The sequence below is a fragment of the Schistocerca piceifrons genome, chromosome 7 (genome assembly GCF_021461385.2).
Source record: "Schistocerca piceifrons isolate TAMUIC-IGC-003096 chromosome 7, iqSchPice1.1, whole genome shotgun sequence".
Taxonomy (NCBI): Eukaryota; Metazoa; Arthropoda; class Insecta; order Orthoptera; family Acrididae; genus Schistocerca; species Schistocerca piceifrons.
This window is the reverse complement of record NC_060144.1, coordinates 511445390-511462601: the sequence shown is the minus strand read 5'-3', so window position 1 is coordinate 511462601 and position 17212 is coordinate 511445390. Positions and strand designations below refer to the sequence as shown.

Below are 17212 nucleotides of genomic sequence, written 5' to 3'. Positions count from 1 at the left end.
ATAACTGCTTTGGCGAAGATGAACTGGTAGTTTCTGATTACTTTCTGTTAAACATTGTTTAAATGGAATCTGTATGCTAAAATCTGACTCCTGTTCATCTGTTTTCTCAAACTGAGTGTGTCTGCCAATCTCTCTTAAAACTCATTTCTTTTTCCCCTTCCCTATCCTAAAAAAGGCATTCCTCTGACACCTCTGACGACTGGTATTTTACCACTTGCGACAGTGCCCCCCTTTACGTTTTCTGCAGTCAACCCAGACAGTTTTCCCTTCCATTTCCTATTGAGGTGAAGGCCATGCCTAGTGTAGTCCCACCTATCGATAGCATCCACAGGAATCAAACCAATATGGGACCCTATATCCATCCTAAGCAGCCACTCCAACTCCAAGTTCACCCTCCTGACGGAAGAGTTCAAATGAGGCCAATCATGGCGTCTCAACACAGACACAAATCCCACACTCGTATGCTTCATTGCTCATGCTATCTTCACCAGGTCACTCTCTATAGAATATTCAGAGTATCTGTCAATGCTATTTCCCGGACCACCCACTATAACCACGGCATCCTCCTTCGTGAAATCTTTGCATAAAGAACCTACATCCTCTGTTACCTGACCCAGAACTGCACTAGGCTTGAAAAAGTTTGTGACCTGGTACTCTGGACCTAGATTTTCCTGCAGTAGTTGCCCAACACCTCTACCATGGGAGCTACCTAACAACAGAACTTTCTTTTTCTTTACAAATTTCCCTACCTTTTTCAAGTCCTTGAAAGCTTGTTGTGCCCTTCTACAGCTTCAGCTACATGAGGCTCATCCGATTCTGACTGAGGCAACAGGTCAAATCTATTTTCAAGATTTATGACAAAGCTGTCTGATGCTCTCCTTTGCCTGTTCCCCTCATTACCTGTTGCCACTTCCCACCTCTGTTCACCCTTCTCCCTCTTTAACCTGTCCAGTTCCTCCCTTGCCTTGTCTAAGTCAGCTTGAAGAGCTGCAGTTTTCCCTTCCTGTTCCAGTATTTTCCTGTCTCTACTGCAGATCCTACAATACCACTGGTGAGCCTCATTTATGTCCCCATTTCCCACGCCACTACATTCGCCCCAATGAAAGAAACTACAGCACCCATCACACCACACCCCGGAACTAACAATCCTAAGGTATGTCACACACTTCTCACTCACGGTAAAAACAGAAATCGTATAAACTGATTTAAGTACTGACTAAAACGTAAACAAAGGACCCTAGAAACTATTCAAACAGATATAAATAAATTGAAAGATTACTAAATAAAAAAAACTGGTGATTAAATATAAGTGTAAGTCATTGTTTACTTACGATATGCGCGCTTGAAATTAAGCCTAAAATCCGTGCTATAGGCGCGAGAAGGAAAATAAACTTCTTACCCCGTTTAATCTCCTTTAACACTTCACTAACACTTCCACGAATGTAACAACACTTATATTATATTTATACCCTCAGGAAACGTTTACCTGTAAGTTTAATTAATCACTTACGATTCGCACGCATGAAATTAGGCCTAGGATTTGTGCTACAGGCGCGAGAAGAAAAATACGCTTCTTACCCCGTTTAATCTTATTGTATACTTCACTAACACTCCTACTAATTTAACAACACTTAGATTATATTTATAACAACTGTAAACGTTTAAAAACAGCTTAATAACAACGTTTTTTATAATTATTTAATGCAGCAAATACTCTAAGAGTCCGCATTGGCACAGTGTTGCCAACCAGCAAATAGGGGGGCAGGAGCTGACCAAGGAGATGAAGGAGATCAGCTCTTGCCACCAGTGTGGACGATGTTATGTATACAGTACAGAGAGAGAAGGTGTATCCAGAAAGAGAAAGACAGACAGCAACAGCTTGGAAGGAACTGTTTAAGGGGATTGGGTGATAATGGACAGTATGATGGAGAAGAATCATGAGTCCCCATGTGCTGTAGTGCCATCAACAGAGTGGAGATCAAACCAAACTGACTGAAAATGAGGGTAAAAAAACCGATCGTGGGGACGCAGCTTTGTTTCCTGAAGACAGAAGATGACCGGCAAGTAGGATCATAAGAGGATCGACAATTCATCCCGATTGGCTCTAATGCTGCAGATATTCCAATGGATAATTGACATAGGGTGGACAGAAAAGGGAAGAATCTTACCACGGTTGCTCTCAACTCAACGACAGCTGAGAGCTGGCCAACAGCGTGGAACGGCATTCAGCCAAAGGCAGAAGATCCTGATCCATAGGTTGTTCGGGGGCAGCTCCTGCCAACGGCAATCAGCCGGTTGATCGGCTGCCAACAGTGCACACCTTGGCGACACAGAGGACGGCCGAGGGCGGTTACCACCAGGTGGCGCTGTAGATGAGACACGCCGAGTCGGAGAAGGAGAGGAACTTGGTTTCTTATGAGCCTTCTTGGAAACAGGACATTGAGATGAGGGAGGAATCAATGGTTGTGAAGTCGGGGTACATAAAAAATCTTAGCGAGTAGGCTCTTTTTTGGAAGTCCGGGTGTCTGATTTTGGGGCTCGTGATTTAGCAGAAGCCGATGTAGGGTGAGCCCTAGAGTGAGCAGGTGATAGTGGAGAGGTTGAACAGGCGATCTTTGTGCTGGCCAACCTGACGACCGTGGCACTAAATGCAAGATCACAAATCTGCATGGCTGCCTCCTTAGTAGGCCGAGGAGATGCAAGGACAGTGCTATATTTACCTGTTGGAGGCACAGTGGGCTTTCGACTGGCAAATAACTTATGAGCAGCAAATGTAGACACCTTTTCCTTCACTCTGATTTCCTGAATAAGCTGTTCATCTTTGAAAATGGGGCAATCGCTAGAGGAAGCATCGTGGTCACCCATACAGTTGATATAACGTGGGGATGGAGGTGGACAAGCACCCTCATGGGCATCCTTGCCACAAATAACGCATTTGACCGGATTGGAACACGACTGGCTGGTATGATTAAACCACTGACACCGATAGCAACACGTAGGGTTGGGGATGTAAGGGCGAACTGAAATTATTTCATAGCCCGCTTTAGTGTTCGGTGGAAGTTGAACTCCGTCAAATGTCAAGAAGATAGTACAGTTTGGTACCAAGTCCATGTCAACCCTTTTCATGACTCGATGTACAGCCGTTAAGCCCTGGTCAGACAGGTAGTTATGAATTTCCTCATTGGACAATCTGTCGAGTGAGTGTGTATAAATCATCCCATGTGATGAATTTAAAGTGCGGTGCGCTTCCACCCAGACAGGGAAGGTGTGTAGCAGTGAAGTTCCCAGCAATTTTTGGGTCTGGAGGGCACTGACTGTTTCTAACAACAAGGTGCCATTTTGTAATCAGTAACAAGACTTTACAGGACCTGCAACTGCGTCGACACCTTTCTGTATAATGAAAGGGTTGACTGTGGAAAAGTCTTGACCTTCGTCCGACTGAGAAACAACAAGGAATTGTGGCATTGATGGAAGAGTTGTCCGTGGCTGGGACTCAAACTTTAATTTGTGAGCAGAAATTGTAGACGTAGAGGAAACCATTGCAGAAGTATCCCCCATGATTACCGGTGTCTCCGATGGTGTGCTCCTTCCTTGTGGGGGAACTCTCTGAGGGCACTCCCGCCTTAGGTGATTGTTCACACCTCAGGTCACACCTCCCGAGAAACGGACAGAGGGACCAGTCGGCACATTCAGAAGGTACCAGCTCTGGTAATCACCCCTGCCTGGGCCTGGCTGTTACCAGGGGGTATGTACGTGTCCTACCTGTTTACCCAGGGTGGGGAATTACGTGTTATCCCGTCACTGGCTACGCATGCGTGGGAACGCGTGGATCGGCCTTCAGACACGCACAGGGAGGACAGAAAGAGAAAGGGAGGAACAAAGAAAAGGAAAGAAGAGAGGTCTCATACGCCACATTGGAGAAGAGGGTAAAGAGAAGAGGCAAGGAAAAGAGAAGGACAAAGGGAGGACAGACTTTCAAACATAGAAAGCAAAGTAGAGAGACTGTCTTATGGTTATAAGCGTCCGTCTCCGCACGTAGGCACAAAACATACTCTCATAGGGGGAGACGGGGAAGGGAAGAGGTGGAGGTAAGTGGGGGGGGGGGGGGGGGGGGGAGGATGGGGGATGGGGAAGGATGTGGAAAAGGAAGGTATGCAGCCCGGAAAGGAAAGAGAGCCACACTAGCTTGGGGTCCCATGCTTGCAATGCACGTATCCACAGAAGAGTTGTTTACCCCTGGGGGGTCATTTTTCCTTGTGCTACATAAAGCATACTGCACATCAAGTATCTGTTACACACATTTGTATATTTTAATTTAGTCATACGTTTCCCCATTTTTGAATGTAATATATGCTAACCTTTTCTGGCACACCAATGGAGACGTTTGTGCACTCTGACATGCTGTAGTCGAGAGTCGGCGACGTTAAGTACATCTTTGACAACATAAAGTAACGGCCAATTGTAACTGTCAGTTTATGTAGCAAATGGCTACAACTTTACACATATTGTCATGTGGTCATATAAAAGTAATGACATGGCTTCATTCACAATGATGTTAGATGTGAACTACGTAAAATGTGGCCTCAAGTGTGGAACGTAATTTCAAATTATGTTCCGCATTTAATATGATACATTTTGTGGTGTGCATCCACATGAAAGTAGAGGTAAAGGATTATTCTATGTCTGTAACAAGATTGTTATTACGTCTTTTAGGTTGATGTTGTTGTTGTTGTTGTTACAATGGGTTTCACTATGGTATGTTTTATTTTAGATGCTTGATAATAACATAAATGTAGTAACAGACTGATAGCACAAATAATAACACAGCCTACTACAGATCATGTTTTCCTTCACACAATTTCTAGAGTTTATGGGCCCACAGAAAAGCGAAATAATAAATATTTAATTCTTGTCTGCCTAATGTCCACATGACAATAATGCTTCCCCCCAGAGTGCTAGTAACGCTAATCAATATTTAACCAATTACAATAATAATGGTGTGCCGCAAGTGATACACAGTCCAGATTGTGCACTGTATTAGTTTTCTTTTTTAAGTGTAAAACCAAAGTTACACGTCAAGTCTTTTGAAATATGTTCTGTGAAATCTGGCCAAGGAACATAAAGAACTAACTTATTCATACCACATTTATCAACCTTCAAGATCATTCAATTACCTCATACTCTACCTCTAGTAATTGCTCTCTTGAGAGGTTTGCACCCTGGTCAATTTAATCCCAACTGTCTTAATCTTTTCAAAATTTTATTCATCTATCACTTCTTGGGTCTGCCACAAAGATGTCTCCATCAGGTCTTTCCATCATCACAGTTTTGGCAGGGTGTTCAAACGTGTGAGATACATCCTGCCCGTCAGTCTTCTTTCCTCCATTTACTGAACTATGTTGAGTTGCCACATCAATTCATACAATTCCTGGCTCTGCTTTTTGCAGCTAACAGCATCTTGCATTGCATAAAAACATTCCTCAAGACTTTTTGTTGAAATACTAACAGTCTCTCATCATCCTCATTTGTGGCAAATACAGTTTCTGATCCACATAATGCCACTCAGAGCTGTTACTGCATTATACGTGAGTTTGCTTCTGCTGGAAATTGTGTGTGAAGACCCAATATACTTAATGCCGAAATACGTTCTGGATGCATTAATAACCCACTGTTTTATATTTAGCTTTAAGTTGCTGTGATTCTCAAACCAGGTATACATTTACTTGAAGTTTCCTTCCTCAGCCAAACTCAGGTCTCATGCCTGTAATGCTCCACTGTATAGCACAATCCTTCCATCTTCTCAGAGTTGATTTTAAGGTTGAGTTTGCTGACATTATAGGCTAGGTTCCTCACTGTTGCCACTACTGCAGCTTCCAACTTGGGCAGGGCTGTTATGTTATCAGCATAATTTAACAAATGCATTCTTCCACTGCCCAAAAGGCACCTTTATAATTTCTGCCGGTTTTATCAGACGACATTCTGGGCCATTATGTTAAAACCATGTGAGTGAGACAGCATCACACAAAAAAGTCTATCTGAACACTTTTTAAAATTATCTTGTTAGTCACTCTCATTCTCTCCTTAGTGACTCACCACCACATGTAATGGTTTCTTCCTGATCCAATCAAGTATGCAGTGCAGAAAGAATAATCGCTTAAAGGCCCCTGTGCTTGCTCTAATTAGGCTAATCTTCTCATCACAATACCTGTGGATGCAATATATAAGGGACTGAAGAATATCTCTAGATTCTTCACTTAAAAATGGTTCTTGAAACTTTGTAAGCAAGCTCCTGTCTTCAACAGCCTGCTAGTTCAATTTCTTCAACATTCCCATGACAGTCAGCCATGTCTGAAACAAACCAGTGACTATTCATGCCACCCGCCTTTGCATTAATTCAGTATCACCTGTTAGTCCTATTTGGTATTTATTATGGAAAAAGAGTCTGCAATAGACAGAAATACGTAATGTGTCAGAAGCTTTTTGGGTTGAAAAATATCTGTGCCCAAAAGTTCAAGCCAGCAGGGGTCTCTGAACACACTACTGTCATCGGTCTGCAAGCACCTTCACCACGCATTTGCAACTTTCAAATGATGTCCCCATAACAGATCGTCACAGTGCTGATACCAGCTTTTGCTACTTGCCTGCAGTAACAAGCAGCCACTACTGAATAATGTATAGCAGCAGTCTTCAGGAAATATTGTGGAATACTCCAAACATGATCCGTTGACAGTCCCACGCGGTATATATGGAACATATCCACCAGAAAAGCATGAAGAATCACATAAAATTTCCATGTTTGGCGTCCCAAGGGTTATCTATCCACCTGTTCTCATTTAAGCTTTTCATGAAAGGTACTAGTTTTCTGGAGATTAAAAATAGTGTTACACTAAAAAAAATAATCAGATAAATGATACTAGGAATGAGTAAAAAGATGAATATGAGGGTACAAACTTATATAGAAAGTATAACTACAAGCTATTTCGAATGTGCAAACATTAGCCATACCTTCCAGGGGTCTTTACTGGACTGAGGGAGCGATACCCCAATTCTTCAGCGATGTATGGTAAGGCATCTAAAAGAGTTTCCTGACAGTCTCCCACAACTGCTGTGTTCAATAGATATGATTCTGATAAAAAAATTTTCTTAGTTGGTGGTTTCACACTTATGCCATAAGGCTTGTTAAGAATTACCAGTCCATCTGTGAATACAAAAATAACTTTATGGATCTAAAATGTGTTACTGATGTACACTATTGGCAACAAATGATTTAGTATGAAAATTTACCTTATTTTTACTTTACATACAGAAAGATCAAATATGGAATAAGACAGCTCATTTGACCACACACACACACACACACACACACACACACACACACACACACACACACATGTATGTTATTGATACGGATTATTGCCATGAGATTAAATGCAGCAGCAGTAGCAGAGCACTTTTTGTCTATGAGAACACCAGATGTGCTCATACTTAGATCATTACCCACACTCACATTCAAGTAACTGATGAAACAGTTTTACCTAAAAGGTACACATTACTCTGCAAAGCACCTTCCCCTTCCTCAATATCTTCTCAATCCAATGGCACTAAACATTAAATGTGGCTTGCTATTCAGAAATAACTCTACAAAGATCGTAAGGAAACAACGGATAGGAGAACATCTCGGTGGCAAACACTTATCTTCCACATTCCTCTCTGCTCCAGCTTCTTATTATTATGCAATGTCACCAAACTTGTTATTTTTAGAGACTGGGCTAAACATTTTGCCCATCTGTATGCGTAATATCCTTGACCACCACTAAGAATTCCAGGTCTGGACATCAGAGCTAAGTTTTTGCTAACTCTATAACAAAATCTTTTACAGTCATCATAAAAGAAAACAACGATGCTCTCCATCTGAAATGCAGCACTGATGGTTGTCTGTGTAAGGTATTGATGTTACACTTCCTGTGTGCAAACTGTATGCCTTTTATGTTCGATGTCAGTAGATTTATTTATTAAATTTTCTCTCAATCACTATTCTTGATGTTTGCTGAGATGGCCTTGCTACTCAGTTCCACCTAACCGTGTTGCAGCAGTCTTCACAGGACTTTGCTTCCTTGTGCATGGACGGGTGCTGAAAGAGATCGTTTGTTTTCTTCCAAGCTGCTTGCATGTCATAAACGAACTCTAAGCCACCTATGTTGACATTTTCTCTTACAGAACACCACCTCGTAGTACACAATCTTGTGTACAATGTGGATTGACGGGTCTTTTTAAAAACTGATGTGGCTTCGGCGAGATCAACGTTAGACTAGAGATAAGATTAGATTCAGTTTTCATTCCATAGACCCAAAAATGACATGATTCGTATAACATACAAAACATAGAACATTTGAATATAATACTCACTTCCCTGATCATTTTTCAGTGGATTGTCAAAATATGTGACGACATTACAGTAAAAACAGGAAGTAGTAAGTAGTCCCTACATAAGCCTGTTTACCAGTCAGTTCCCCCCGTGAACCATGGACCTTGCCGTTGGTGGGGAGGCTTGCGTGTCTCAGCGATACAGATGGCAGTAACGTAGGTGCAACCACAACAGAGGGGTATCTGTTGAGAGGCCAGACAAACGTGTGGTTCCTGAAGAGGGGCAGCAGCCTTTTCAGTAGTTGCAGGGGCAACAGTCTGGATGATTGACTGATCTGGCCTTGTAACACTAACCAAAACAGCCTTGCTGTGCGGGTACTGCGAACGACTGAAAGCAAGGGGACACTACAGCCGTAATTTTTTCCGAGGGTATGCAGCTTTACTGTATGGTTAAATGATGATGGCGTCCTCTTGGGTAAAATATTCCGGAGGTAAAATAGTCCCACATTCGGATCTCCGGGCGAGGACTACTCAGGAGGACGTCGTTATCAGGAGAAAGAAAACTGGCGTTCTATGGATCGGAGCGTGGAATGTCAGATCCCTTAAGTGGGCAGGTAGTTTCGAAAATTTAAAAAGGGAAATGGATAGGTTAAAGTTAGATATAGTGGGAATTAGTGAAGATCGGTGCAGGAGGAACAAGACTTTTGGTCAGGTGAATACAGGGTTATAAATACAAAATCAAATAGGGGTAATGCAGGAGTAGGTTTAGTAATGAAGAAAAAAATAGGACTGCGGGTAAGCTACTACAAATAGTATAGTGAACGGATTATTGTGGCCAAAATAGACACTAAACCCATGCCTACTACAGTAGTACAAGTTTATATGCCAACTAGCTCTGCAGATGATGAAATGTATGATGAGATAAAAGAAATTATTCAGGTACTTAAGGGAGACGAAAATTTTATAGTCATGGGTGACTGGAATTCGACAGTAGGAAAAGGGAGAGAAGGACACATAGTGGGTGAATATGGATTGGGGGTGAGAAATGAAAGAGGAAGCCACCTGGTAGAATTTTGCACAGAGCATAACTTTATCATAACTAACACTTGGTTCAAGAATCATGAAAGAAGGTTGTATACATGGAAGACACCTGGAGATACTAGAAGGTATCACATAGATCATATAATGGTAAGACAGAGATTTAGGAACCAGGTTTTAAATTGTAGGACATTTCCAGGGGCAGATGTGGATTCTGACCACAATCTATTGGTTATGAACTGTAGATTAAAACTGAAGAAACTGCAAAAAGGTGGGAATTTAAGGAGATGGGACCTGGATAAACTGACTAAACCAGAAGTTGTACAGAATTTCAGGGAGAGCATAAGGGAACAATTGACAGGAATGGGGGAAAGAAATACAGTAGAAGAAGAATGGGTAAGTCTGAGGGATGAAATAGTGAAGGCAGCAGAGGATCAAGTAGGTAAAAAGACGATGGCTAGCAGAAATCCTTGGGTAACAGAAGAAATATTGAATTTAATTGATGAAAGGAGAAAATATAAAAATGCAGTAAATGATGCAGGCAAAAAGGAATACAAACATCTCAAAAATGAGATCAACAGGAAATGCAAAACGGCTAAGCAGGGATGGCTAGAGGACAAATGTAAGGATGTAGGGGCTTATCTCACTAGGGATAAGATAGATACTGCCTTCAGGAAAATTAAAGAGACCTTTGGAGATAAGAGAACGACTTGTATGAATATCAAGAGCTCAGATGGAAACCCAGTTCTAAGCAAAGAAGGGAAAGCAGAAAGGTGGAAGTAGTATATAGAGGGTCTATAAAAGGGCAATGTACTTGAGAACAATATTATTGAAATGGAAGAGGATGTAGATGAAGATGAAATGGGAGATACAATACTGTGTGAAGAGTTTGACAGAGCACTGAAAGACCTGTGTCGAAACAAGGCCCCGGGAGCAGACAACATTCCATTGGAACTACTGACAGCCTTGGCAGAGCCAGTCCTGACAAAACTCTACCATCTGGTGAGCAAGATGCATGAGACAGGCAAAATACCCTCGGACTTCAAGAAGAATAGAATAATTCCAACTCCAAAGAAAGCAGGTGTTGACAGATGTGAAAATTACCGAACTATCAGTTTAATAAGTCACAGCTGCAAAATACTAACGCGAATTCTTTATAGACGAATGGAGAAACTGGTAGAAGCCGACCTCGGGGAAGATCAGTTTGGATTCCGTAGAAATGCTAGAACACGTGAGGCAATACTGACCCTATGACTTATCTTAGAAAATAGATTAAGGAAAGGCAAACCTACATTTCTAGCATTTGTAGACTTACAGAAAGCTTTTGACAATGTTGACTGGAATACTCTCTTTCAAATTCTAAAGGTGGCAGGGGAAAAATACAGGGAGCAAAAGGCTATCTACAATCTGTAAAGAAACCAGATGGCAGTTATAAGAGTCGAGGGGCATGAAAGGGAAGCAGCGGTTGGGAAGAAAGTGAGACAGGGTTGTAGCCTCTCCCCGATGTTGTTCAATCTGTATATTGAGCAAGCAGTAAAGGAAACAAAAGAAAAATTCAGAGTAGGTATTAAAATCCATAGAGAAGAAATAGAAACTTTGAGTTTCAGCGATGATATTGTAATTCTGTCAGAGACAGCAAAGGACTTGAAAGAGCAGTTGAATGGAATGGATAGTGTCTTGAAAGGAGGATATAAGATGAACATCAACAAAAGCAAAAAGAGGATAATGGACTGTAGTCGAATTAAGTCAGGTGATGCTGAGGGAATTAGATTAGGAAATGAGACACTTAAAGTAGTAAAGGATTTTTGCTATTTGGGGAGCAAAATAACTGATGATGGTCGAAGTAGAGAGGATATAAAATGTAGACTGGCAATGGCAAGGAAAGTGTTTCTGAAGAAGAGAAATCTGATAACATCGAGTATAGATTTAGGTGTCAGGAAGCCATTTCTGAAAATATGTGTATGGAGTGTAGCCATGTATGGAAGTGAAACATGGACGATAAATAGTTTAGACAAGAAGAGAATAGAAGCTTTCGAAATGTGGTGCTACAGAAGAATGCTGAAGATTAGATGGGTAGATCACATAACTAATGAGGAGGTATTGAATAGAATAGGGGAGATGAGGAGTTTGTGGCACAACTTGACAAGAAGAAGGGACATGTTCTGAGGCATCAAGGGATTACAAATTTAGCATTGGAGGGCAGTGTGGAGGGTAAAACTCGTACAGGGAGACCAAGAGATGAATACACTAAGCAGATTCAGAAGGTTGTAGGCTGCAGTAAGTACTGGGAAATGAAGAAGCTTGCACAGGATAGAATAGCATGGAGAGCTGCATCAAACCAGTCTCAGGACTGAAGACGACGACGACGACGACGACGACGACAACCAGTCAGTTGTCATGACATCCATTATAGCCATGACCTTTTTTCTTTTCTTTTTCTTCTTGTCTTCTGAACATCTCTTAACCATGATGCCAAGGAACAAGTGCCCCCAAACAAAAAGTGAAGACATTTACTTGCCATTCCCCATTGTGGATGTGATGGGTTCAAAATATCCCATCTGCACCAATCGAAACCTCTGAGCAGCTTAGCATTTTTTATGTTATTAAATCATCATCAGGGGTGAGAGACAGAACACTTAACAAAAATTTATCTTTAGAACGAATTACGACTTGAAAGCAGGACCTTTGGATTTACAGTCTGAACTTACCCACCACATGCAACTTAGGTATAGCACTGAAAAGTATCTATTCTTAGGAAGCACCCACCTGACTCTCAACCCGTGCCTTGTCACTACAACTGGTTTACTTGTACAAACATTTAACATCTCATATGGACACAATTTAAAAATTGTATACCTATGCTCATTTAGCATTAGGGCCTAACCTACTTTCCAGAATGTCCGCACAAATTCCACTAGCTGCTCAAAACCTATGTGGTAGTACACATGACATTAACTTTCCAAAGAAAACTGCCTAGCAAAAAAAGAATTTTAGTGTTGAAGAGTACCTATTAAGGCGCGTTTAAACTGTGCTCAGAACATGTTTTTGTTTGGAACATTGTGTGCAACTTGTCCCCTCAACATGTTGGCAACATTGTTCGTTGTTCACATTCCTGTTTCCACTAGCGACCAACATTTCTACGTATTCGCATAGTCTGCTATAGTGAACTGATAGGTTACTTTGTGTATCCAAGACAAGAGATACGCTTTGTCAAGTGAAGAGGAAGAATTAATGACATTTGGTGCTGCAATAGTAATACTTAACAAAATGAACAGACCAAGAAAATGACATAGTGATCACTGGTGAACCAAAACATACTATAGAAGACATGGCGGGAATGACATGCTTTGCGAGCTGAATTTGGAAGACGGTTCTGGCTTTCGTAACTTCACTAGGATGTCGCCGTCAGATTTTGAAATGTTGTTGAATATTATAGGACCAGTTGTTTCAAAGAAAGACACAAATTTCAGAAAAGCAATCCCTTTGAAGTAAAGACTTGCTGTTACTCTTCATTTTCTGGCATCAAGGAGACTCCTATCAAAGCCTTGCATATTTATTCCACATTTCAAAGCCAGCCATATCTCAAATAGTTCTGGAAGTTTGTGAAGCTTTGGTTGAAGGATTATGGAAAGGTAATTAAGCTACGTTAACAGCACTGAAACATATACCCCAACAAGAAAAGTGACACAACTCGAAAATGGCAGTTTTGAGTTTAAGTCACTGAAAAATATGGATACAATTACAGTATTACTTTTGTATATAATATAACAGAATATACTACCATTAAATACTTACTTGAAATGTAAAAGAAGCTAGTACTACTTCACTAAAAGTTTCGTATAATTCTTTAAAAGTATTTCCTCAAATATTTCATTTTTTTAGTTGTGTCACTGTTCTTGCCAGGTTGCGACGTATTTATTTTATTAGATATTTATTTTTATATTAATATTTACATATTTGCATCATTCCATAAAGATAATTTCTTCAGAATCCAAATCAGATATGGTGCCAATGAATGTGACGGGGGAATCTGTGGTTGAAGTTGACGCTGATGATGCTGCTATGTCTATGTTTATTACGGTATGCTGCTGCTTCCTCAGAGCATTCAGTTGGCGTTGATGTTGCTGCTGCATAATATTATGCAACATTTCTGCTGCATTATATATGGGGTCTCTTCTCCCCCCCCCCCCCCCCCCTCTTGGCCAGCTTTTGTGGAGGTGGTGTGCTGTCCTCTTCACCCTTCTCTGCAGGTTACTCTGTTTCAGTTGCTGCATGTTGAGGTAGCTCTTGCAAAACCTGAAGCCAAATTTACTTGTTTCAGATGCCAGCTACTGAAGATGAATGGTGTTCAAAAGAAAGTGTGTTCCGCCAAGCACTCCACTTCCCTCAATGCGTGGGAGCCATTGATGGGAAGCACACTGTTCTACAGTGCCCTGTTGCTAGTGGAAGTGAGTTTTATAACTATAAAGGATCGTTTAGCATTGTGTTGCTTGCTGTAGTTGATGCCAACTACAACTTTTTATATGCTGATGTTGGCTGCCAAGGGAGGATTTCTGATGGAGGTGTTTTCAAGAAAGCCTCCATAAGTGAACTAATTCACAAAAAGAAACTGAACTTGCCACGTCACGAGTGTTTACCTGGAAGGACAAAGCCACTACCACACGTATTTACGGCAGATGATGCTTTTCCATTACATGAAAACATCATGAAGCACAACAGAGGCTCTAAAGAGAGAGTCTATGCCATACGATCATTTATTTACCACAAAATGTCAAAGGCAAGGATGAGTGTGGAAAACACATTTGGTTTTATGGCTTCAGTGTTCCGGGTCTTCAGCACACCGATGCTATTACAACCACAGAAGGCACAAACCATCACAATGACAGCAGAGTGTCTGGATAATTTTTTAAGAAAAAATTCAGAGTCAAGAAGTTATTATAGCCCAACAGGAAGCTTCGATTCTTTTTGTCCACAAACAGGAGAAGTCATTCCAGGGGCATGGAGACGAGATGTTAATGTAACCTCTATTACTACACTCCCAAATATACCATGGAGAACTTCTCAAACATTCAAGAAAATTCGCGACGAATTTGCCAACTACTTTGTGAGCCCACGAGGAGCTGTTCCATGGTAAAATAATTACTGTTAAAATTGTTGTACAAGAGAATAAAATTAATCACATGCAAGTATAACCTTGTTTACCTCTTCAATTGTGTCCCGGGTCTCCTTTGCTTCCTGGATATCATCCAGGAAACGTAGGTATTTAAATCCAAACCACTTCGTTTTGTAAAGTGTGTCAGTACCACATCCAGATTTTTTAGTGTCCCCTATTTTTCTTTTCCCTCGTCGGTACTGAGACAATAGAGATTTAATTTTTTTGTCCACATCACTGCTGCAGGCTCCAAGCGGAATCGTGTTTCATTTTAGTATTTTTGTAACCTCCACAATGTACATTCCATGGACACTCCTCTGCCTCATACTGCGATATCAATTGGAAAATTTTGTCTCGTGACCACTCTATTTCAGATAAAAAATGAAGGGAAATAAAATAAACGCACCACTACACTCACAGCAAAACAAACACCAAGACACTCACTGAAAGCAAATGAATACTCGCGCTGCGTAGCGGAATTTAGTGGTAGCAGGCCACGAACAATGTTTCTTTGAACTCTACCGATGCAGCTGTGGAACACTGATTTTGGGTTGCGAACATTAGTAGTCCATTACTAGCCACGAACACTGTTGCAAACAATGTTGTGAATAATGTTGCGAACTCAGTGTAAACGCGCCTTTACATTGAATTTGTATATACTTTTTTTGACATGTCTTACATTAAACATACAATCGCTTGCACATAGTAAAATCCTACATGATCAAATAAAACTCAGTTGAATTCAATTCAAGCATCTTTATAACGGGTTTGAATTACACTCCAAGAATGCACCACTGCCACAATTTACAGCCAGTCACACCTGAGCTTAACAAATAAGCTGCATCAGAGTCAATAACACACTATTTTAGTTCTGCAGCCATTTCTGCTGGCAACTACACCTGAAACGTACTGCCCTCTACCATTAAAGTGGTCATGACACATTCACTGGCTTCACCAACTCTCAACCAAACTGTCAGCTTCCAACACAGCTAAGCCTCAGACTATGCTACACACCAGTCTGTCACTGTGACCATGCCACATCATTACAATTTATTGTGCAAATGTTCCATGCAACGTAAAACTACCTAACACTGAAAGCAGTAGCATATCTGATAGATAATAATATGATCAGGCTGAAAAGAGAGAAACTAAATGTGCTATGCTTATAGATTTGAGCAAAGCTTTCAACTCACATGAGGCTAGTAACAAAATCTGTGCACTATTGCATAAAAGATAATTTAATATGTTTATTTAGAACCTATCTATCTGAAAGGCTATGCAAATAATCAGATATCAAAACTGTTGAAAATAAAACATGAAATCAGGGGTTGGTTCTTGGACCCTCCCTTTTCATTGCTTACATACAGGATTTCTCAAATCACATATGCGAGAACATATTATATGCTGACGACATAACACTGATAACAGGTGCCAACATACAAAGTGTTCAAAACTACAACGGAGAAATAATTGGAATGACTGACTACTGCTGTATGGCCGTCCAGCTATCCACTAACAGAACAAGGACGGAAGAATTTCTATCACTCCCCGTGCAATAAAGTATGAGATAAGAATGTGACATTACTTGGAGTTGTGATCAAGACTAAGAAATAATGTTCATTTGCACAATACAAGAAATAGTCACATGATGCATTTACCAAACTCAAGACTGTCCCACACACACACACACACACACACACACACACACAATAGCCATAAACAACTTGTGATTATTTGTTATCTATGCTTGCAAAATTTGGTGACTGAACATGTAAATGGTATTCTCTCAGCAAAGTAACTCTTCTAAAATCAAAACTGTGATCTGCTGAAGATATTATTATTGCTATGGTTAGATACTATTCTAGAATACATCCCCATCTCAAAAATTTTGGCGAATGGTGTCAGCAGTGAAATAGGCCTATAGTTATTGAATCTCTCTTATCACCTCTCTTAAAGAAGGGATTAACAACTGTACATTTCAGTCTCTCTGAAAAAATGCCTGGAGTTACTGATGCTTATATATTTTGGGTAATACTGGGTTTATTATGTGGGAACAAATCTTTAATACTTTATTCGAAACACCATCAAAATCAGATGAGCTTTTATCTTTGGAAGGATGTAGTGTATAATTTTCTTAATTTCAGAAGAAGTTGGTGATGCAGTCATACGATTGAATTTTATGAGAGTTATTTTTCCTACATAATGCTGTTATTCTTATCTTGAGCTGTTTGTCCCTATGCTTTCTACTACATTTAAGAAATGATTAATATATTTGATACCTGTGATGCATCACTTATAGCCCTTCCATTTAGTTTAACAGTGATGTTATCCTGATCTGTGGTTGGTTGTTCAGTTTTTTGTTTCACTGCAGTCCATTTAGCCTAAGTCTGTTGTTGGAATTACTGATTTCTGACATTATTTGCCCCTTCCTTGCATTTTTTAAAAACCTTCTTTAGTAATTTTGGGTGGTTATTTTAGTGTACAACTCCTGCAGGGTCTCTACTTGTTCCTGTCAACAGATACATTTCCCTTTTCCTTTCACAAGATACTTTAATCCCTCTAGTTATAGATGGTTTTTTTACATGGTTATTTACCGAACTTTCTGATTAACTTATGTGGAAAGCAATTTCCAAATAATGCTATGGGTTTATAATGCAA

The 17212-nt window shown here is 40.5% G+C and overlaps 1 protein-coding gene across 1 annotated transcript in view; it reads right to left on the bottom strand.

Moving 5' to 3' along the window:
* LOC124805038 (mitochondrial mRNA pseudouridine synthase Rpusd3-like) overlaps positions 1-17212 on the bottom strand; it is a 140382-nt gene that overhangs the window by 113918 nt on the left and 9252 nt on the right. Inside the window, exon 2 of the mRNA XM_047265458.1 lies at positions 7006-7198. Coding sequence (XP_047121414.1) covers positions 7006-7198 — 193 coding nt within the window. The remainder of the gene's footprint in view (positions 1-7005; positions 7199-17212) is intronic.